The sequence below is a fragment of the Balaenoptera musculus genome, chromosome 8 (assembly GCF_009873245.2).
Source record: "Balaenoptera musculus isolate JJ_BM4_2016_0621 chromosome 8, mBalMus1.pri.v3, whole genome shotgun sequence".
Taxonomy (NCBI): Eukaryota; Metazoa; Chordata; class Mammalia; order Artiodactyla; family Balaenopteridae; genus Balaenoptera; species Balaenoptera musculus.
Window position 1 is genome coordinate 108,708,384 of NC_045792.1, and position 20,511 is coordinate 108,728,894.

The 20,511-nt window shown below is 63.0% G+C and overlaps 1 protein-coding gene across 7 annotated transcripts; it reads left to right on the forward strand.

Moving 5' to 3' along the window:
• Window positions 1-760: 760 nt before the first annotated feature.
• Window positions 761-16,622, forward strand: IGF2 (insulin like growth factor 2). 7 transcript variants are annotated; one of them, XM_036860921.1, is made up of 5 exons: window positions 7,510-7,666; window positions 8,196-8,360; window positions 13,137-13,299; window positions 15,294-15,451; window positions 15,923-16,567. In XM_036860921.1, the coding sequence occupies exons 2-5, from the start codon at window positions 8,199-8,201 to the stop codon at window positions 16,160-16,162; spliced, it is 723 nt and encodes a 240-aa protein (XP_036716816.1). In that variant the 5' UTR covers window positions 7,510-7,666; window positions 8,196-8,198; the 3' UTR covers window positions 16,163-16,567. The 7 variants fall into 7 exon arrangements, with proteins under 7 accessions (XP_036716819.1, XP_036716821.1, XP_036716816.1 ...); XM_036860923.1 differs by having other exon boundaries at window positions 15,303-15,451; XM_036860924.1 differs by lacking the exons at window positions 7,510-7,666; window positions 8,196-8,360 and adding an exon at window positions 761-843.
• The last annotated feature ends 3,889 nt before the right edge of the window (window positions 16,623-20,511 follow it).

Genomic DNA, 20,511 nt, shown 5'->3' on the forward strand with positions numbered 1-20,511 from the left:
TCCCCACCACCCAGGGTCCCAGACGCCTCCGTCCACCCAGGGTGGTGTTTGTGGGGAAGGGGTTCATTTCCCCAGAGAAGCCCAGTTTCCCCCCACTCTCAGCTGCCTTCCCGAGGCAGAGCTGTGTCCTTTGGTTTGTGCCCGGCTCCCTCCTTGCTTCCATTCAAGGTGGGAATGTTGGGGAGTAGAGGGGAGAATTTTGATATCGCGTGCTGTGATCCCCCAAGACAGGTAGTTTGTGTGCAGCCCCCAGCCCCCATGCCCAGGCAGAAGTCCACCCCAGGAAGGGGCAGCTTGTCCAACAAGAGGGTGTCCTCCATGGGCACCTCTGTAGGCTTGGCTGCTGGGAAGTCCAGCTCTGGGTGAACTGTGGGTACTTTCCTCCTTCCCTAGTGCTTTAAGAAAGGGAGAGCTGGGCAGCCAGAGGGACCGGAAGGGGAGCCACCGCCCAAACCCTGACAAGGTGACCTGCAGGCCTCTCCACCCAACAGCCAGGGGAGGGGCAGGGGACCAGGGCCCTGGCTTGGGGGGGGGGATTTGTTTTAAAAGCGGTCATCTTAGGAACACCCTTTTGCTTCTCCCCAGGGGCCGAAGAGTCACCACTGAGCCTGAGGAAGAGGAGGTGGACTCCGGCTCCCAGCCCCAAGGCCCCACATCTCCTCCGGGTCAGCTCCCTGCCCAGGCTGCCCCCCAGCCTGAGCCGCAGCCCGAGCCCCGGCCTGAGCTGCAGCAGGCCAGAGCCACCCGAGGCCCCAGCCCGGAGGTCAGCTGCTGCGGCCTGTGGCCCAGGCGATCCCCACCCGCTCAGAACTGAAGTCGGCCGTCAGCTCCAGCCCCACAGAGGTGAGTGATTCCAGACTCCCAGGGCAGGACCCAGCGTCCCCTGGTACAGATCTCTGTGCAGCAGGCTCTGTACAGGGGCCTGATTTCCTCTGGTGCTCAGAGCCCCCCAGGCAGTCTCAGTTCCCATCCCCCCCTTTGACAAGGAGTGGAGGCTCAGAGGGCCTGGGGGTGTGTTCAGAGTCACACAGCTGCCATCTGGGATTCAGGTGGTCGGCTCCAGGTGCCTCTCTCCCTGGGGGGCTCAGGTGTGGGCAGAGCAGGCCCCCTGCAGTCTGGGCAGCGGCATGGTCCTCAGAGGGGAGCTCCTGGTAGAAGAAGGACAGAGGAAGGGGGAGGGGGGCAGCCTAGGGGAGAAGCCAGGGAGGGGGTCAAGGTGAGGACAGAATTGGAGGAGGGGGGAAGGAGGGGAGGGCACAGGGGAAAAACTCATACGCTGGGGAGGAATAGGGGACTCCAGGAAAGCTGGGCTCAGCTGGGGCATGTGAGACCCAGTCCTCCCTGTCCTGGGCTGCTGGCTGTGTGTCCTCACACCAGTGGTTTGACCTCTCTGTGTCCCCGTTTGTCAAAGTGGGCAACAGGCGCAGCCCTCCTGGCTGTTGAGAATTGTGAGGCACAAGTGAGGTATGACCAGAGGCCGGGAGAGGCACTCTGAGTGCTGCTGTCATGATTCCATTGTGTTCAGTCCGGCGGGGCTTCCTGTGTGTGAGTGGGGGCCGGGGGGGGGTGACTAGAAAGGCCCAGGGGCCAGAGCCTCCTTGGACACTTCTGGAGCCAGCTCCGTGGTGGTGGCCGCAGGGTTCACGCAGCAGGTACCGGGGTGGGGGCCCGGGCTAAGCTGCCCCAGAGGGGTGCTTGCTCCAGGCTCTCGGAGAGCTTTGGAGGTGGAGGTGGGTGGGGCTGTGTGCTTGCGCCTGACCCCAAAGCGACAGAGGCCACTCTTCAGGGCCTGCAGTGGGGGGCGCAGCAGGTGCCCCCTTGCAGGCTGGTCTGCCCATCCGAGAGAGAAACCAAGAATGTTTTTTAAAGGTGTCTTTAGTTCAGACACTACATAAAAGAGTACAATAGTGGCAGCGCCTCGGTCCTTCCCGAGAGCGCCTGCTTGGTCCCCTCCCCTGGTGCCCTCACACCGACCCATACGTACTTCTGACTTTTGGTTTATTGATCAGTGGCTTGTGGTGCCTTGTGCCTTGGGTGGCTTGTGCCGTCGGGTCCTGGCGTTCCAGCTGGGGCCTGGGTCCCCTGCTTCCAGCTGGGCTGACCGAAGCGGGTGTCCCTCCTAGATTGGAGGGCAGGGTCCTTGCCCCCAGTGGCGGGTGCCCTGTGGGGGGGTGAAGGAGGGGCGCTCAGGGGACTCCCGGAGAACGAGCCGGGTTTGTAAAATGCTGGGCTTGGTCCCAGGGAGGGGGGGGCGGCCAGCTCGGAGCCAGAGCCGGGGGAGGAAACCGGGGAGTGGGAAAGGCCGGCTGCAGGGCGGGCGGGAGCAAGGGAACCGGCAAAGCAGGAGCATCGGAGCCGCGGGCCTGGGTGCAGGGGCTGGGCTTGCTGGGGTGAGTCCGAATCTTTGGGGGGATGATTATTCTCTTTGGAATATGGTTTGCAGATCTGGAGGGGCGGCCAGGGCTGCTGCAGGGCTGGAGCACTACGGTGGGAGGCGGGGAGGTCGTTAGGGGTGGGAGGGGAATGGCGCTTGAGGCTGAAGTTCCTGCCAGCCAAGCCCTGTGCTGGGGGAGACCCCAGCCCCACGACACGCCAGGCTTGCTGGCAGGTCCCTTCCTACCGTGGGGGGCCGGAAGTCGGGGCGACCTGGGCGGCTGGTCCTGGCTGGGGGCGGCCAGTGCCCTTTTTGAGCCCCGCGGTGACCCGGATCTGCCCCCGACAACCCTGCCCCTTTAGCCGAACTCGTGACTAAATAAGGCGAGGGTTCAGCAGGCAGCCCCTCACGGGGAGGAAGTGCATCTCTGCCCCCCTCCCCCTCGCCCTGATGGCCCAGCCTGGCACCCCAAGGTGGCCTCAGCCGTCTTACCTCCAAGGTCCAGGTCTGCAAGCACCAGCGGCAGCTTCTCCAGGGCTGGCGCCTGCTCAGGGCACAAAGCAGGGGAGGGGCTCACCAAAGGGCCACTGGCAGGGATGCGCCCAGGCGGCCCCACTGACACACGTCCCAGCCTTCTGCCACCCCAGCCTGGGAGGCAGGCCTGGAGGAGAGGTGGGGAGCCCAGAGCAGGGCCAAGGGAACAGAGGCCCTCATCCAGGACTTGAGATCTGCTCTGGGCTCCCAGGCAGCCGGGTCCGCAGACAGGCACTTAGAAATACTCCTCGCCCCCAAATTCACAAGCTGCCACAGAATAGGGAGCTACGAGGCCAGGCTTCCCTTCTGGAGGCTCCGTCCTCGCCCTCCCTCCTATAGGCATAGGCCTGAAAGCCAGGGACGCTGGGGACTGCAGAAGGCTGGTGGAGGGGGGAAGGGGGGCAGTGATGGGCGGGGGGGGGGCGAGACAGGCCAGATGTTCTTGGAATGGACACGGGGGTGATTGATACGGACTGGAATTTGAAGGGGGAACATTCCCCACGTGCCTTGGGCTCTGGGTGGAAAATGGGCTGTTTTTTTTCATAGGTGGGGGGGTGTCCTCCCTGTCCTGCCAAGCTCCTGTGAAAGGGCTGCCTCAGCCCTGCCCAGTCCCCACACCTGTCCAATGGCATTAACCCCTGCCTTTCCAGAGTGTCAGGCTTTGAGGTGCCCCCCCTTCTAGCTGGGGTCCCTCTGTGGGGTGACAGCGGGGACAAGCGACGGCCGGCGTACCGGTCCCGGGGCCCCGTCATTCTGCTGCCCCCAGCAGCACCCCCTCTCTGGCAGCGCCCCCAACCCACAGATGCCCCTGGGGTGGCTGTCCCCCACCTCCCACATTGCCCAGTTCCGAGGGGGTGACCCAGTTCCCGCCAGGGCCTTGGGGCTGGGTAGGGTTCAGGGTTTGTCTTCAAGGAACTAGGCTTTCACAGCCCGGAGAGGGAGGCTTTTCATGAAAATTCTCTTAGAGAAAAACGAAAGGAGACCCCTGACCCCCAGCCACCGTGCAGACCTGCCCCCCATCTCTTCCCCCCACTTTCCCCTCCTCTTCCCCAGCCCTTCTACTCTCCCGCATTACCAAAACAAAATTGGGTTCGCTCTCGTTTGGGGGCTGGGGAAGGCCCGGACGGCGCTCGCGGAGCGCCGGGGCGAGCAGGGGGTGGCCGCCGGGGGTGCTCCCGGGCCCCCAAACCGAGCCGGGGACGAGCCTGCCCGCGGCGGCAGCCCGGCCGCGGCTTCGCCTAGGCTCGCAGCGCGGGAGCGCGTGGGGCGCGGCGGCGGCGGGGAGCCCGCGGGCCTCCTCGCAGGCGGCTGAGCGGGGAGCCCGGAGTCCCGGGAGCGCCGGGGGAGCAGCGCCCCATCGCTCCCCCGCGGCTCTCGGGTTTCTCCCTTCCACCCCGACGCCCGCCCGGCCGGGCTTCTGCAAGGAAGCGCTCTCAGGGGCGAGGAGGCAAAAGCGGGAGAAGCGATGTGCCAGCCGGGGTGGAGGGCGCCCCTGGCAATCCCGCGCACCAACCCCGGAGCTGCCGCCGCCGCCGCCGCCGCCGCCGCCGCGCAACCCGCACTCGCGTCCCCCGGGGAGGGCGCCACTGCTCCGCGCGAGTCCCGGGGGCGGCGGATCCCCAGCGGCGGGTGCTTCCCCGGGCCCCGGAGCTCAACCTCTCAAACGCAGCCCTCCATTCCCAGGGTCCCAACCCACCCAGCACCTTCCCCGCTCCTCCGGATCGCAGACATTATATTTTCTGGTCTCTTCCAAATTTAAGCCTTGCTCAGGTCCCCCCAATACATTAAACATTTCTCCAGGTCACAAGGGGTTTTGTTTTGTTTTGTTTTGGGGTTTTTTGGACATTAATTTCTGGGGATCTGAAAACGGCATAACCCCCACTGGCTTTCCCAGGTTTACACTACTGGCCTGGGTCCCCAAACTCACTGGGTGCTTTCTCCCAGGCTCTTCACAATTTTATATACCCCCAGCCCCACCCCCAGGTTCTGCAGAGTTACACAGTGGCAAACCCTATTCAGGAAGATTTAAACATTAACCCTGGGTCCTGTGGTCAGGCTGACCAATTCGCCTGGCTCCCCAGAATGTGCACAGTGTTTTTCTGGCATTTAGGCATCATTCCCAAACAAGTGGAGCTCTCTTCCTGTGTCCCTGTAATAATTTTGGACGACAGGGGCTCCCAAGCTTACCACCCCTGTTCTGGGCCCCCCACACTGAAGCCCTGTTCCCCTGGTTCACCAGAGTTCGGGGCATTATCTGCTGAGTTCCACAAATGTGTTGGCCTCACCCTGGGTTCCCCAAATTTTCCACAAAGAATCCTAGGCACCCCCCCCCCACCTCCGCAACACACTAAGCCATTTCCCCGGGACCCTCAGAGTCTGAACGCTGCTTCCCATACCTCCACCAAAATTTAGGCATTACACCCAAAGCACGCCGATCCCCTTTCTGAATCATAAACAGTCTGCGCTCTGATCTCCTGAGTTCCACAAAATTGAGAGGATGATTTCTGGTCCCCAAAACGCATTGATTTCTGGTCCCCCCCCCAGTTTTTTTTTTTTTTTTGGTGGGCCATGAAGATATGGGGCGTTCATTTCCGGGGATCTCCAAGCTTCCTTGCCACTAATCACGTTCCTTAAAATTTAGACACTGTTACCCAGGCCCCGAAAGCACACGGAGCAATTATCCAAGGTGTGCTCAATTGTGATCGTGGAACAGGCAGATTCCCCCAAATCACAAATCTCCCAGGTCCCCCTGGGTCAAACCACGCACAAAACAAACTCTTTCACAGAGCCTATATCTTGTTATACCAAGCTCTTTTGAGTGTCCCAGTAACCAAATATTCTGAATATTTTCTCCGCCTCATAACATTCTGAATATTAAAAAATTCCCTGGGCCCCACGAGCTTACTGACAAGAATCCAGGTTTTCTAAAACTCAGAACTGATCCCAAATCCCAGGCCAACCAACACTGGACCCTTTCCTCTATTTGGACACGCTGGGCTCTCAACATTAGGCATTGCCCTCCAGGCCCCCCAAACACATTCAATGTTACACTTCTGTCACAGAAAGGCACTGATTTCTTGGGCTCCAAAGCATCCCAGGCACCCACTGAGTCACCCCAAATTTAGTCGACATTTTCTGGGTCTCCCAGACACTGCAAACCCCCTGTAGATAACCAACTTCAGGCACTGATTCTTCAGGCCCCACCACTTAGGAACTCTTAATCCTTTCCCCCTAAAACTTAGATACTGACCCTCAATTCTCCTGAGGACTTTGAAGAACTTCTTTGGATTCCCAGATTCAAAAATGATTTTTCTGGGGCCTCCAGATTGAGATACTGTCTGCCAGCCCTCCAAAATAAACTGAGATTTTTTTCCCCCCTCCACAAAAGAATTGAACTTTTTTTGAAATTGATTTACGGGTCCCCTGACTTTATGATCCTTGCCCCGAGTCCCCCTAAATTTAGGCAATTTTCCACAGGCCTCCCAAAGTGAAATTGCCCAGATACCGAAAAATATCCCCCGGGTCCTGGAAATCCCAGGTATTATAGGCCGCGTCCTACAAGCTTCCTTGCTACTAACCAGGTTCCCTGAAATTTAGGTACCAATCTCTACTGAACAATTTTCATGGATCCCCAAACTTGGGCCACGTCTTACTAGGGTTCCCCAAATGCAGGCAGTGCCCAGGAAAATATATTTTTTTCCTGTTCACCAAAAATAAACTAATTGAAACCAATGTAAAAATTAACATATAAAAGGACATTGATTTTCTGCCTTCTTCAAATGTCCTGATCACACCCCAGGTTGCCCCGAATTTAGATCGTGTTTCTTGATTCTCTAAAGGACATTGAGAATTTTCTCAAAAGCCACAGCAATTATGCAAGTTACTTTCCTTGGGTGCTGCAAGCGTCCAGGCCACTAACTTGAATTTCTAAGTTGTGGAAATTAATCTCCACTCTTCTCCACCGCACGGACGATTTGCCTAGATCCCCAAAATGTGTCCATTGTTTTTCTTCCCCCAGTTTTAGACAGTACGCCTCTGGGGTTCTCCCAAGTTTCACGCTGAGCATTTTCCTCGGGTCATCCCCAAACCTACTTCCCCACAAAGTGGGACCCCCACAAGCGTGCTGACCCAGATGCTGGGGTCCCCACATTTTAGACGCGGCTCCCTTGTCCCCCAGTTGCAGGGAGACATCTCCCCGGTCCTCAGATTCGGACTCTTTTTCTGGAGTCTCGAATTTAGTCATGAATCGAAGTTCCCCACACCGACGCAACCTCCCTTGGGTCCCCACTTCAGGACACTCGTTCTCTCGCCCGCAAATCAGGCGGCTCTGACTTGCGTTCCCGGCCTTTGGGCATTGTTCCCGGCCCCGCCGCAGTCTCTGCAGCTTCCCCAATCCCGCGTACCACGGGCACTGGTTCTGGGCCTCTCTGCGTCTCCTACGAAGTCCCCGGAGCTCCTCGGAGTTGGAAAATTTCTCTTGTGTTCCCCAAACACACTTGGCCCGGCAGCGTGTCCTCCAGGACGTAGGCAGTGCTTCTCCCGCGTCCAGGAAAACGACTGGGCATTGCCCCCAGTTTCCCCCAAATTTGGGCATTGTCCCCGGGTCTTCCAACGGACTGGGCGTTGCCCCCGGACACTGGGGACTGCCCCCGGGGTCTCGCTCACCTTCAGCGCGTCCACCGCCCGTTGCAGAGCGCTCGCTCTCTGCCTCGGCTCCTAGCGCGCCCGCGGTCGCAGCCTCCGGCCTCCAGCCTCGCGGTGAGCTCCCCGCCGCCTCGCGTCCCGGCCCGGCTCCCAAACCCACCCGCCGCCGTCCCGCCGTCCCGAGCGGCTGCCGGGGACACCGGCGCGGGGCGCGGGAGCCTGCGGCGGGCTAGCCCCTCGGCGGCCGCGCTCGCTGGGCCGGGCGCCCTGAAACCCGCGCCGCTTTCGTTTGCTCTCTGCAAAGATCACGGTCGTGGGGAAAGCGCCTCGGCGGCCCCCCAGCGGGGCAGGCAGGGCGCAGGGTAGGAGGGACGCGGAGGAGAGGCGCACCCGGCTCGGGCGGCGCGGCGCCTCCAGCCGCCGGGCGGAGGACTCCGGGAGGCGCGCGCCGAGCGCGGGCGACGTGATTGATGGCGGTGCGAGGGGGCGAGCCGGGCGCGGGCTTCCGCCGCCGGCGGCCCCTTCCCCTCGGAGGGGCGCTGGCGGCCGGGGCTCCTGGGGGCGGGCGGGGCGCGGGGGCTTGTGCGTGGTTTTTGACTTGGTAAAAATCACAACGACTTCTTACATCGTCCAAACTCTCCAGGAGATGGTTTCCCCAGACCCCCAAATTATCGTGGTGGCCCCTGGGGCTGAACCCGAGTCTACGCAAGTCCAACGCACTGAGGACGGGGGAACTATTATCCGGATATTTTGGGTGGGCCCCAAAGGCGAGCTGCTTAGATGCACCCCGGTGAGCCCGGTCATGCAGGTAGGATTTGAGCGATGTTTCCCGCCCTGCTCGTTTCTCTCCCGGCAGGCGCAGCCCGGGCCGGCCCCATGCCTGGCCCAGATTCGGTCCTGGCCCGGCCGGCCCTCCCCACGTACCGCACCTGGCGGCCGCCGAGGCTACTCCCCGGTTCCCGCGCGGCACCGGGGGGCGCTCGGGCTCCGGCTGCGGCTCGAGGTGCTGCGCCTGCTCGGGCAGGTGGCGGCGGCGCGCCCCGCCCGCGCCCAGGGACTCCCCACTTCCCCTGCACATCCCAGCGGCACTCGGGGACCCCCGACCCAGTGTCGAGCCACCTGCGCCCGCCTTCCGACAGGGCACCCTCGCCGCGTAGCCCCCTGGCCGGGCGCGGGGACCCGGCCGTCGCTAGGGCATGTGACGCCGCCCACCCTGGTCGCCTCGCGTCCCCCGTGCACTAATGCGGGGACCTTGGCACCCCGGAACCTAAGACGGGGCCCCCAAACACTTTAGAATGGCGATTCGGGATTTCTTTCGAACTCTGCCGATCCCTGCCCCCAATCCAATCTCGCCCCCGCGCACCCCACAGCCCCCCCCCCGACCGCCGCCCCCCGGGACCCCAAGCCCGCCCCCCGCCCTTGGCTCGAGTTGCGAGGGCGGTCCGGGGGCGGGGCGAGGGCCCCGCGGGCGCCCATTGGCGCGGGCGCACGGCCAGCGGGGCCCGAGCGGGCGCCGAGCCGCGGGGTGGCGCGGCTATAAGAGCCGGGCGTTGGCGCCCGGAGTTCGCCTGCTCTCCGGCGGAGCTGCGTGAGGCCAGGCCGGCCCCCGGCCCCCCCCTTCCGGCCGCCCCCGCCTCCTGGCCCACGCCCGCCCGCGCTCGGCCCGCCAGCGCCTCCACCCGGCTGGCGGCCCCGCGTCGACGCCGTCCGCCGCCACGCTGCTGACTCCCATCTCGGGCGCCGTCGGCGGGGTCGCGCTCCGCCGGCCTGCGGATCCCCCGCCGCCTCCTCCTCATCTACCTCAACGCCCGTCCCGCTTCGCCCGAGGAGGCGGTCCCCCCCGCAGGCAGTCCGGCTCGCAGGCCGCCGGCGTTGTCATCCCCCGCGCTCCCTCCCGGCCCTCCCCGGCGCGCAGCCCGGCCGCTCCCCCTCCTCGCTGCGTCCCGAGCGGCCCCGGCGCCGCCACCGCCGCCCCCCCGAGGCCCGGGCTCGCGACGGCCGAGGGCTCCGTCGGCCCAAACCGAGCTGGGCGCCCGCGGCCCGGGTGACGCCTCCGCTCCGCCCCCCTCAGCACCTTCCCCGGCCCCCGACGTTGCGCCCTTTCCTCGCTTCTCTGCGCTCCCCGTCCCCTCTCCGGCCTCTGGTCCCGGCCCCCTCTCTTCTTCCGCAGCCTTCCCTTTGCTCCCTCCCGCCCCCCCCAGCTCCTTGCCTCCAACTCCCTCCCCTTCCACGCCCGCCCTCTCGCCTTCGCCGTCCCAAAGTGGATTAATTATACGCTTTCTGTTTCTCTCTCCGCTGTTCTCTCCCGCTGTGCGCCTGCCCGTCTCTCGCTGTCCTCTCTCTCTCTCTCGCCCTCTCTTCGGCCCCCCCCTTTTCACGTTCACTCTGTCTCTCTCACTATCTCTGCCCCTCTCTATCCTTGATACAACAGCTGACCTCATTTCCCGATACCCTTTCCCCCCCTAAAAGTACAACATCTGGCCCGCCCCAGCCCGCAGACAGCCCGTCCTCCCCAAACAATCAGACGAGTTTCCCACCCCCCCAAAAAAGCCATCCCCCCGTTCTGCCCCGTCGCACATTCGGCCCCCGCGACTCGGCCAGAGCGGCGCTGGCAGAGGAGTGCCCGGCAGGAGGGCCAACGCCCGCTGTTCGGTTTGCAATACGCAGCAGGGAGGTGGGCGGCCCCTGCGCCGGCTTCCAGGTAAGCTGCGTGCGGGCCGGGCCGGGCCGGGCCGGGCGGGGCGGCTGGGCCCGGGGCAGACGGGGTGGGGGGCTGTCGGTCACGTTCCGCGTCGCAAACCCCGCGCTCTGCCCTGTGCCGCGGAGGAGGGGGCGAGGGGTGGGGGGGGGCGGGGGTGGGGACTTGGGAAGTGCCAAGGGAGGTGTGAGCTGTCTGCAAGGCGACTTCCTGGTCGTTTTGCGGGTGCAGGGGGTGTTGCTGAAAGTTTGTGATTTGTGCCGCGGGAGCGGGGGCGGGGGGCAGTGCAACGAGGACGGGCACAAATCTCAGAAACCCACCCTGGTATGTTGACTCAGTGCCAGCAAGACCGAGAGAGGAAAACTGGGTGGGCGGGGCCAGGATGGAGCGAGGGGGGCCGAGTTGGCAAAAGAGTCCTGCCAGACACCGCATTCGCAGCGCACCCCCCTATAGCCTCCCTTTCTCTGTCCCCAACATTGCCAGCCAGGAATCTGGAGAGAGGGCCTGGTGCAGGGCTCAAAAGGGCAGGAGTGGACAACCCAGAGAGGGTAACTGCCCCTGCCCCAGTGGGCAGATGGAAGTTTCCATACAAGGAGGTGGAAAGCAGCCCCCCTCCCTGCACCCCCCCCCCATTTCCCGGTGCCAAGATGGGCTGGGGGTGCAGGATGAGCCCCCCCAGCCCCCGTTCTCTGCTAAGAGATGGTGGGGAAGGCGGCTGGGGGTGCCGCAGAGAAGGGAATGGCTGGAAGGAGGGAGGGGGCGGGAGCAAAGGGGGCGGGGGGAGTGGTCAGCAGGGAGAGGGGTGGGGGTAGGGTGGAGCCGGGGCTGGGAGGAGCCGTCTCAGACATAAAAGCTGAGGCACTGACCAGCCTGCAAACTGGACATTAGCTTCTCCTCCGAGGCAGCCTTCCAGCCTCCTCCTCCTCCTCCTCCTCCTCCTCCTCCTCCTCATCCTCCTCCTCCTCCAGCCCCAGCGAGCCTCCTGTCCAGCTGCAGGTAACCAGGGCTGTTGAGCGAGGACCCCGCTGCCCTCCCGCTCCGGCCTGCCGGCTGCTGAGCGCCTCCGGCCTCAGCCCCTTGGCCCCTGCCCGCTGCCTCTCACTCAGGCCCTTCGTCCCTCCTCTCTGCCTCTGCCCTCTCACCCCTGCCCTCCCTCCTCTGCCCGCTTGCTCACCTGGCCCGCACAGCTGCATGCCTCTCGTCTGGTCTTCTGCTGTCTGCTGGTGCCCTGCACTGGACCCCACACTAAGTGGCTGGGCTTGCAGAAGGATGGAGCTGCCGCTCGGACGGCACCGACTCCCTAGCTGGCCAAATTTGTTCTTAGAATTCGGAGGGGGGGGGCGGCCCTGGGGTGGCGGGAGACAGGCTGGGGTCTGGTGCAGGGAGGAGGAGGTGGGCTAAGCGAGGCGGCGCTTTCGACCTTCCGTGGAGCCGGCCCTGCTCGTCAGGAGCTTGAGCGAGACTGCTTCCTCCTCAGTCCCTCATTTCCTACACGATTTATTGCATCAAAATTCCCCTGGGCCCAGCATGCAGCAGTCCTGCTCCAGGCTGGCGAGGGGCGCGCTGCTCGGCGCCTCTGTGCTCACTGGGTGCACAGCCTAAGAGGGACACACGTGGGCAGCTCCACCCAGGCCCTTACTAGGGTAGCCTGCGGGTGCCACGGGGCTCAGGAGCACCCGGCCGTGACTGTCCCCCCAGAGGGGGCTCATACCTGGGCCTGCAGAGGGCAGGCTGGGGCTGCCTGCCTGGGGGGCTTCCACCTTTTGGAGGGGCGGGGGTGGCTTGCTGTGTCTAAAGAGGAGTCAAGGTCCCTTTCAAGCCCCCCGACTCCTTAGGGGACCTGGTTAACCCTTGCCCCAGGTCTGCAGCCACACAGCCTTGCGAAGGGGTGTGTCTTGAAATGTGCTTCTCCTTCTAGATGGTACCCTGAGGGAGCTAGGGTCTGGCCTCCAGGTGGCCCGGCCTGTTCTCTCCAGCTCCTGGGATAGGGTTTGGTACCCCAAATGGGGAGAGGGTCTGGTGGTCCTGGAGGGACTTGGAGGTCCCTGGCCCTGGGTAGTGTGATGCGAGGCCTGGAAAGGAGGCTTTTGGCTTTTATGTGTGTTTGGGGTGCCCGGGGCAGACTGGAGTCGAGGGACTAAGTGATGTAGGAGAAGGAGGCTCCTGGGAGCGTGGCTGGCACCGCCGTGCTGACCGTCGGACCCTTGACCCAGGCTTTGCTCAGCCGCAGACTGAGAGGGCGGGAAAGGCAGTGCGGGAAGGAGAAGGGTGGTGCTGGCCCAGCAGAAGCCCCCTGTTGCTTTGGGAGGGAGGCTGGTCCTCCTGGCACCCTTGCTTAGCTGGTCCTCTGGGATGCACATGTTCTGTGCTGGGGTGGGGCCGTCTGCCATCTTGGCTGGCGCTGGGAGGCCCGAGGAGTGGCCGCTGCCCTGTGCCGGCCCCGCCCCCATGACATCATAGGATGGAGGCCAGGTCCAGTGTCCAGCACTGGCCCCTGCAGCTCTGGGTGTGGCTGGGCCCCTGCAGTAGTAACGATGGGGGCAGCGATCCCCACGTGAAATTACCGACTAGCACTTGGTGCCCCTCAAAGATGTGCTCCACACACAGCCCTTCGCGCGGGGCAGTTCTGCATCCTGCCTGCCTCAGCAGTGAAAGCGCCTGTTCTTCTGTAGTTAAAACAATTAAGATTAAGGAGAAAGCCATGCTTTAAAACTGTAACTGGACTTTAAATTAGGAGATGGCTGGGCTTAGTGTCCCCAAAGGGAGCAGGCCCTCATCCCCTGGCGGGGCCAGCACTTCGGGACACCCTGGCTGGCGGGCAGTGGCAGAGGCCTGGACCTGGCCGTGGCGGGGCGGCGGGCTCACGCCTCTCGTCTCCACCCGCAGACACCAATGGGGATCCGAGTGGGAAAGTCGATGCTGGTGCTGCTCGCCTTCTTGGCCTTCGCCTCGTGCTGCTATGCTGCTTACCGCCCCAGTGAGACTCTGTGCGGCGGGGAGCTGGTGGACACCCTCCAGTTTGTCTGCGGGGACCGCGGCTTCTACTTCAGTAAGTAGCTCAGCGGAGCAAGGGCGGAGGGGTGTACATAGCTGGTGCTCGATAGATGCTGGCGTCCTCCTTACCGCATGCCAGACACCTCTGCAGGTCCTTCAGGATACCTGGCCTGGGGGTCGGGCCCAGGGAGGCCCCTCGGAGGTGAATGAGCCCGGGGCCCTTGCTCTGAGACTTTGAGAGCGCGGTCACGCCCTTGCAGTCCACATTTATTAGGCACTTACAGTGTGCCTGGGCGGTGCCCGCACTCCTTGATTTCTTGCAACATGACTCAAGGTGGGAGGGAGAGTGGACGGTGGTATCTACAGGGGGACCAGACCTTAAGTGGCAGGTGCGGGTCGGGTGCAGAGTGGGCTGGAGGCCGGGCTTCCCCGCAGGGAGGCAGCCCTTTCCCTCCTGCTTCTCCCTGACCTGCCCACGGGCAGGGCTGCGGGCACTGGTTTCCCCGCACGTTTTGCCCACATCTTGGCAACGGGCAGATACCCGTGGATGGTTAGATTTCAAATGGAATCAAATGGGTTGAAAACCAGTAAGAATAAAAGCACATGTTGCTGGTGGCGTGAGTGTGCATGCCCCATGTGCTGGGGGACGCTGGGCTCCATCCACAGGAGGGGACCGCCGGGGCCCCCAGGGCTGGGTGGGATCCGCACCCGAGGGGCAGGGCACAATGCAGGGTGCCCGCCTGCTGGCCCGAGTGCTTTGGCTGTTCCTCGCCCTCCTCTCTGATTCCCGACCTGCGGGAGCTGGCTGGGCACATGGAGACCTCCGCTTTCCCTTGCCCCTGTGCCCGGTGTGGCAGGGCGGGTCCCCCGCTGGAGGTGACCTCTCCTTCGGGGTGTGGGCTCTTGCCCTTGCTTCCCAGCAATCTGGGCCTCAGTTTCTTTAACTGTAGGACGGGTCAGGGGAGTTCCGGAGAGTGTCCATCTGGATGACAGGAGAAACTGGGGGGCAGTTTCTTGACCCTCAGGCGGGGAGGGAGTGTGTGCTGCCCCTGGGCTCAGCCAGACACCGCTCAGGGCTGGGTGTGGGTGGGGACATGGCCGGGGCAAGCAGGCAATGGCCATAAGGCTCGTCGTAACCAGCCCGTCACCCACCACAAGGCATCTTCTTCTGCAGCCTTTACTTACCCACCCTCTGAAATGGGCCGTAAATGCCCGTCTTGGCATGTCAAAGCTTCTCTTTAAAAAGCCTTCCTGCTTCTTGACGCTTCTGAGGCCCCTGCCTGCCCTGGCTTCTCCTGTGGCCTCTCTCTCCTGCCACGTTTGGGGGCAGGAGATGGCACTGTACGGTCTGGTGCTGGCTGGCCCTTGCCCGGGGAGTGGCCCCCTGGCACCAGGTTTCCCTGGAAGGAGGGCTGGGCTGAGCCCCCAGCCCTTTTGACCCTGCACCTGGACCCCTTACTAGGGGCTCCCCTCCCTCCCCCCAGCGATGGCGGATTCCTTGCAGCTGAGTGTGGAGCCTGTGCGCGGAGGGGAGGGGGAGGACGGGAAGAAAGGAGGGCGTGGTTTTTGCAGGTCCTCACTCCTCTCCTCCCGTCTTCTCCTTCTTCCTCCCATTCCTACCTGTCGCGGCGGCGTCTCTAGGGCCGCAGGCACCCAGGCTCCTGGTTGGTTCGGGGACGGCACTTGGGTCCCAGTCGGCCTTTGGGTCAGGATCCTGGGATCCCAGGATGTGGGGCCGGGCCCCGTGCATTTTCCAAACAGCCCCTGGTGGTGGACCAGGAGGCCGTGCCCACTTTACATACGACGAGGGAGGCACCGAGAGGCCAGGGGGCTGGTCCTGGAGCGCGCTCACCCGCTGTCCCTTCTCTCCTTTCTGGGGCCCCTGCGCGCCCCCCTCTCGCTTTCTTCTTCCCCTCCAGGCCGAGGCTGGCTGTCCCTGCAAGGTGACCGGCATCCTGTCCCAAGGGCAGGGGTGGGGGACTGGCTGGAGGAACCCTGGGGAGCCCCCTGGGGCACTGGTGCTGACGTGCCCTTTCCTTCCTCCTGTGGGACTTCCAGGCAGGCCGGCAAGCCGCGTGAACCGCCGCAGCCGTGGCATCGTGGAAGAGTGCTGCTTCCGCAGCTGCGACCTGGCCCTGCTGGAGACCTACTGCGCCACCCCCGCCAAGTCCGAGAGGGACGTGTCGACCCCTCCGACCGTGCTTCCGGTAAGGCGGCCCCCCCAGCTCGGGCCCGTGGACGGCCCCCCAGCTCTGGGCCCGTGGACGGCCCCCAGCTCTGGGCCCGTGGATGGCACCCCAGCTCTGGGCCCGTGGGCGGCCCCCAGCTCTGAGCCCATGGACGGCCCGGCCCCTGTGAGGGAAACCGGGGTCTCCGGGACCCTCCCCTCTCTGTGGAGCCCGTCGAGGCTGTTACCTCTAAGCCAGGGGACCAGGGCGTGGCAGCTCCTTAGCTGGAAGCGCGGCTAGGGAGTCCTTTACATGTTTGCCACGTGCCCCCCACCCCCGTGGTGGCGTTGGCCAGAAGCTGGGGGAGTTACTGACCTGTCACACGTCAGGCACGATGGAAGGTTTAGGGACAGCCCCCAGCAGGTTGCCCAGATGTCCCCCCGGGGCCTGGGTGGCTTGGGGCCAGGGGCTGGGGGCCAGGCACCCCTTGACCGGCCCTTCCCCTCTCAGGACAACTTCCCCAGATACCCCGTGGGCAAATTCTTCCAATATGACACCTGGAAGCAGTCCGCCCAACGCCTGCGCAGGGGCTTGCCTGCCCTCCTGCGAGCCCGCCGGGGTCGCACGCTCGCCAAGGAGCTGGAGGTGTTCAGAGAGGCCAAGCGTCACCGTCCCCTGATCGCCCTGCCCACCCAGGACCCCGCCGCCCACGGGGGCGCCTCTCTTGAGGCGTCCGGCCATCGGAAGTGAGCCAAATTGTCGTAATTCTGCAAAGTGGCACCATCCACTCGTGACCTCCTCTTGACCGGGACCTTTCCATCAGGTCCCACCTCTGAAACCTCTGTACCGTCCTGTCTGCGGGCTCCCCCGACCTGGCCCCCGTGCCCCAACCTCCCCACGTCAGGCTGGTCTCTCCTCGGCCCCCTCCATCGGGCTAAGGGAATCACAACAAAATCTTTAAAAATGTACAAAACCAATTGGCTTTAGCTCTCTCTTCCAAATTGTCACCCCCAAATTACCCCCAAATTACACAACCAAAATTGCAATCACAAACGTGTCGGCCCCCTTGAAATGAATTGGCTTCTTAGCAACACCGGAAAAGCTAACTAGCTTTCCAGAAAACCCTAAAAAAAAAATCAATTAGCTGAAAAAAAATACTAAAAATAAATTGGCTTCAAAACAATTGGCAAAATAAAAGAATTTGGCCCCCACCCTTCCTTCTCGTTCCTTTCGGACCTGGACTTCAATTGGCTGTGAGCTGACCATCCAAGAGAAAGGAAGGCACCAAATTTGCAGGTAGACTTGTCACTGCTCGCCAGCCATCTCCCTCCTTCACCAAACCCTCGCTGGGCTCTGGCAGTGTGACACCAAAGACCCAAACCTGTTCCTCCCCCTCATTTCCATCACTGAGACCGCTATGGAGCTGTGGGGGGGCCCAGCAAGACCCGAGGAGCAGTGCACGGAACAGAAAACCCGAATTCGCGCAGATAAAACTTAATTGGCATAAACGCCCACATACTCCAAAATCTTACGTCTGAATCCTCACCTTTGAAAGCACACGCACCCACACGCAACCCTGCATGGGCACACACACACACACACACTCCCTCGCACACACGCACCCTCACACACACGCATCCACACAAGCTCACACACATCCACAACCCTCACGTGCATCCGTACACACACACGTACACAGACCCAGATATGTGGGATACCCAAACCCAGCATCGTGCAGATGAGACCGCATTCCTTCCCAAATTCTTCTCTAAGCTGCCCTGCAATGAGGTTTTCACGTCCTGTGCTCCCCTCCGGTCCCCTGGGATGCGCCCTAGGGTGGGAGGGTGTGTGTCCCAGGCTCAGGCGCGGGTGGTTCCATCTTTCCGAGATGAGGAAGATCCCCCCTCCTTCTCGGCACCCGTCCTGACCCCACAGCACCTGCAGTGAGAGTCCCGATGCCCCCAGACCCCACTGGCATCCACGCACCTACTATCGTGCCGAGCGAGGAACGGGTTTGGCCAGACTGGAGATGGCTGTGGCCGAGCAAGACATGCCCTGCCACGTCGCCTGACCCCCTAGGTGTGCTCCTGCGAGATCTGGGGACCCCCCCAGCGCACCTAGGGGTCATCTTTGCCAGCCTCCTGGGGGAGCCTGTCAGAAACGAGGGCCCCCTGGAGGCTGGCAAGGGTGATGGGGAGTGTGGGAAGTCTGGAGGTTGGTGGGGTGGGTGGGGGGGCAGTGGGGGCTGGGGGGGGGATGCTCTGGGGTAGGAAGTGGTCCAGCAAAGGTTTGGACAACACGGTCAGGAGGAAGGATTGACGAGGAGACGTGCAGAATTACAGATCGAATCAGGAACCCAAATTGACGCCAATTGATCTATTTCCCCCCTTTAATTGGCTTCTCCTGGGGCTTTTTTTCCTTTTTTTTTTTTTTTTTTTGATTCCCTCCTTAGCTTTTTATGCGCTCATGTACCAAATTAAACTTACTCCCCTCCCCGTGTAACAGGGGGGCAGTGACCAAGGACAAGGAACGCATGAAGCCAACCACCCGTCACCTGCGCGGCGCCCGCCGCCGTCCTGCCCTCCGCCATTTATCACCCTTGGTTTGATTTTTGCCTGTCCCTGTCGCTTGGGTTGAGTGGAGAGTGGAGCCTCCGCGGGGGTGCTGGCCACTGTGCCCCCCGAGAAGTCAGAGGGGAATGGAGACGGCCGCTGCCTGGCCTGGCCCCCGGGGACGGTGGCTGGTCCCCGGGGGTCCTGAGGGGCGGAGGAGGGGTCAGGGAGGCGTCTCTTCAGGTGTCAGGAAGGTGCTCGGAGGCCACCAAGGTGGGGCCCCCGGCTGGCCCAGCCGGCCGGGGGGGAAGGGGCTACAGATGTGTGAGCCAGGGGCTCCATCGGGCGGGAGCAGGTGGCCGCCTTCCGCGCACCTGGGGAGCCCTCCCCGCACCCCTCGGTGACAGCTTGCCCGCCTCCTCAGTGCCCCGTCTTGGCCCCAGGAAGCTTGGAGCTCCGCGGGGCTTCCTGGTGACCAGGTGGGGTGATGCCGGGCAGTAGGAGAGGTCCGGAGGGCACGAGCCCCGCAGAGCAGGAGAGCTGCGAGTGTGTCGGACAGCTGGGGTCGCTTGGGCCCCGAGGCCCTTGGGTCTGGCGGTACCGACCCAGCCACCATCTCAGCGCCTAGGGCTGCGGCAGGGACCCGGGCGGCTGGGAGGTTTACCTCACCCCCGCCTCTGCCCCCAGTGCGGCCCCCCTGCACGGCAGCCCGACTAGCAATCTAGAGGCCCGAAGCTTCTGGGCCCCGGTGACGGGGCTGACACGACCCAGGGGGCGGTCCGTGCCAGCCCACCCAAGGCACAGAGGGTCCCCCGGCAAGCGCCCAGGGAGTGGGCCATTTGGACCATTGGACAGAAGCCCAAAGAGCCAAATTGTCTTAATCGGAGAAGCCGGACAGATTGGCCTGAGATCCAAATTGTCTTCGAGGCACCCCAAATTACCTGCCCACTCAGCCAGACGCCACCCACCCAGGGTTCCGTTTGCCTCGATCGGGTGGGGGCTCCGGGGGCGTCTGCCGAGGCTCCTCTGTGTCCCCCAGTGAGCAGCTCTCTGTGGGTCGGCTCCATCCCGACCCGGGCCCCTTCTGACCTCCATGCCCTGGTTGTGGCCCTCCATCGTGTCTCTTCCCCGAGTCCCCCCAGCTGTCTTCAGCAGGACCCCCTCTTGGGTCTCTACGCCACCATCTGAGGACCCCCACGCGCAGAACACCGAGTGTCACCTGCCGCCCGGTCTATCCCGCGGCCGCGTTTGCCTCCACTTGCCCCTAACATGCTATTTCTGGCAGAATCCACAGCTTGGGTTTTGTCTTTAACTTTTAACGCTCGCAATCCCAATAAAGCATTTAAATTTATTTTCTTCTGAGTCCTCTGCTTTTTCACTTGGGTACCTGGTGGAGGGAGGGAGGGGAGGTCTGAGCCCTGGGGAGGGGGCAGGGTAGGTGGGAAGGGGGGGCAGGAAGACCCTGGAGGTGGGGACACCTCCTCTGGGCCCCTGTGGGATTCAATATAGAGGTTCAACAGCAGACTAGATAAAGCAGAAGAAAAAAATCTGTGAACTCAAAGACAGGGCAGCAGAATTCATTCGATCAGAGAAGCAAGAGGAAAACAAAATAGAGAAAAAGTGAAGGCAGTGTAAAGGGCTCATGGAATAGTGATGGGGTGCAGGGAGAACAGCCCGAAGGCCCGCAGCTCTCACCAGTGGTGCCACCACTCTCGTGGATCTCGGGAGGCTCTGGGACCATCTCAGGGACCAAATCCTCAAAGACAGGGCTCCAGGCTATGGGTGGGGGGGTCCCAGGGGGCTTTTCCAAGAGCCCACGGATGAGGACTAAAATGCCTTCGCTGTTTGTCAACCCCAGGGAATTTTCCCAGCCTCGGGGGACAGGGGGAAGGGCGTGGGCCAGGTTCTGAAAGGTTCCGGAAACTGTAGCTGTTGCTACAGATGGGGACTCGGGGCTACCCACACCTGGGGACTCATGTCACCTGTGTGCCCACCTGCACACGCAGACGGGCTCCCCGTGCCCCCAAGATTGAGGCCGCATCAGAGGGCACTGGAAACCCCCTCCCCTGCTCAGCCCTGTTCCGCCGCCCAGACCACCCTGACCACTGACCTTTAGGACCCTCGTGCTCCTCAGAAGGCAGTGAGGCTGGCATCCAAGATGCTCGAGGCCTACCCGGGCCCTCCCCTCACCCCACCTATCCCCAAGCCCTCGGTCAGCAGGTGTGCCCAGTGGGGAGAGGGTGGTGGGCTGTGCCCGGGGGCTGGGCAGCCTTCAGTGGGCGCCCAGGGCTCTCAGCCTCTCTCTGGGCTAGGGGAGGCCTTGCACCTGAATCCGCTCACTCCATCTCTGGTACTTATTGCCGGCCTGGTGCTGGGCTGTGGCCTCTGGGGTCTGGGTGGCGTCCCCAGGGGCAGGCATGCTGCCCACGCTCCCTGAGGACTCAGCCAGGGGGTGGGGAGGGGCTGCCTGGAGGAGGCGGGATCAAGAATGAGGAGGGCTGGGAGAGTGGGAAAGAGCGAGCTGGGTGGGGGGGCACCGTGCCCTCT

Excerpts from the sequence above, each read along its gene's own strand:
- IGF2 (XM_036860921.1), top strand. The coding sequence starts at position 8,199 with ATGGTTTCCCCAGACCCCCAAATTATCGTGGTGGCCCCTGGGGCTGAA. Across the intron at positions 8,361-13,136 it reads CGGTGAGCCCGGTCATGCAG|ACACCAATGGGGATCCGAGT; the intron begins GTAGGATTTGAG and ends CTCCACCCGCAG. Across the intron at positions 15,452-15,922 it reads CCCCTCCGACCGTGCTTCCG|GACAACTTCCCCAGATACCC; the intron begins GTAAGGCGGCCC and ends TTCCCCTCTCAG.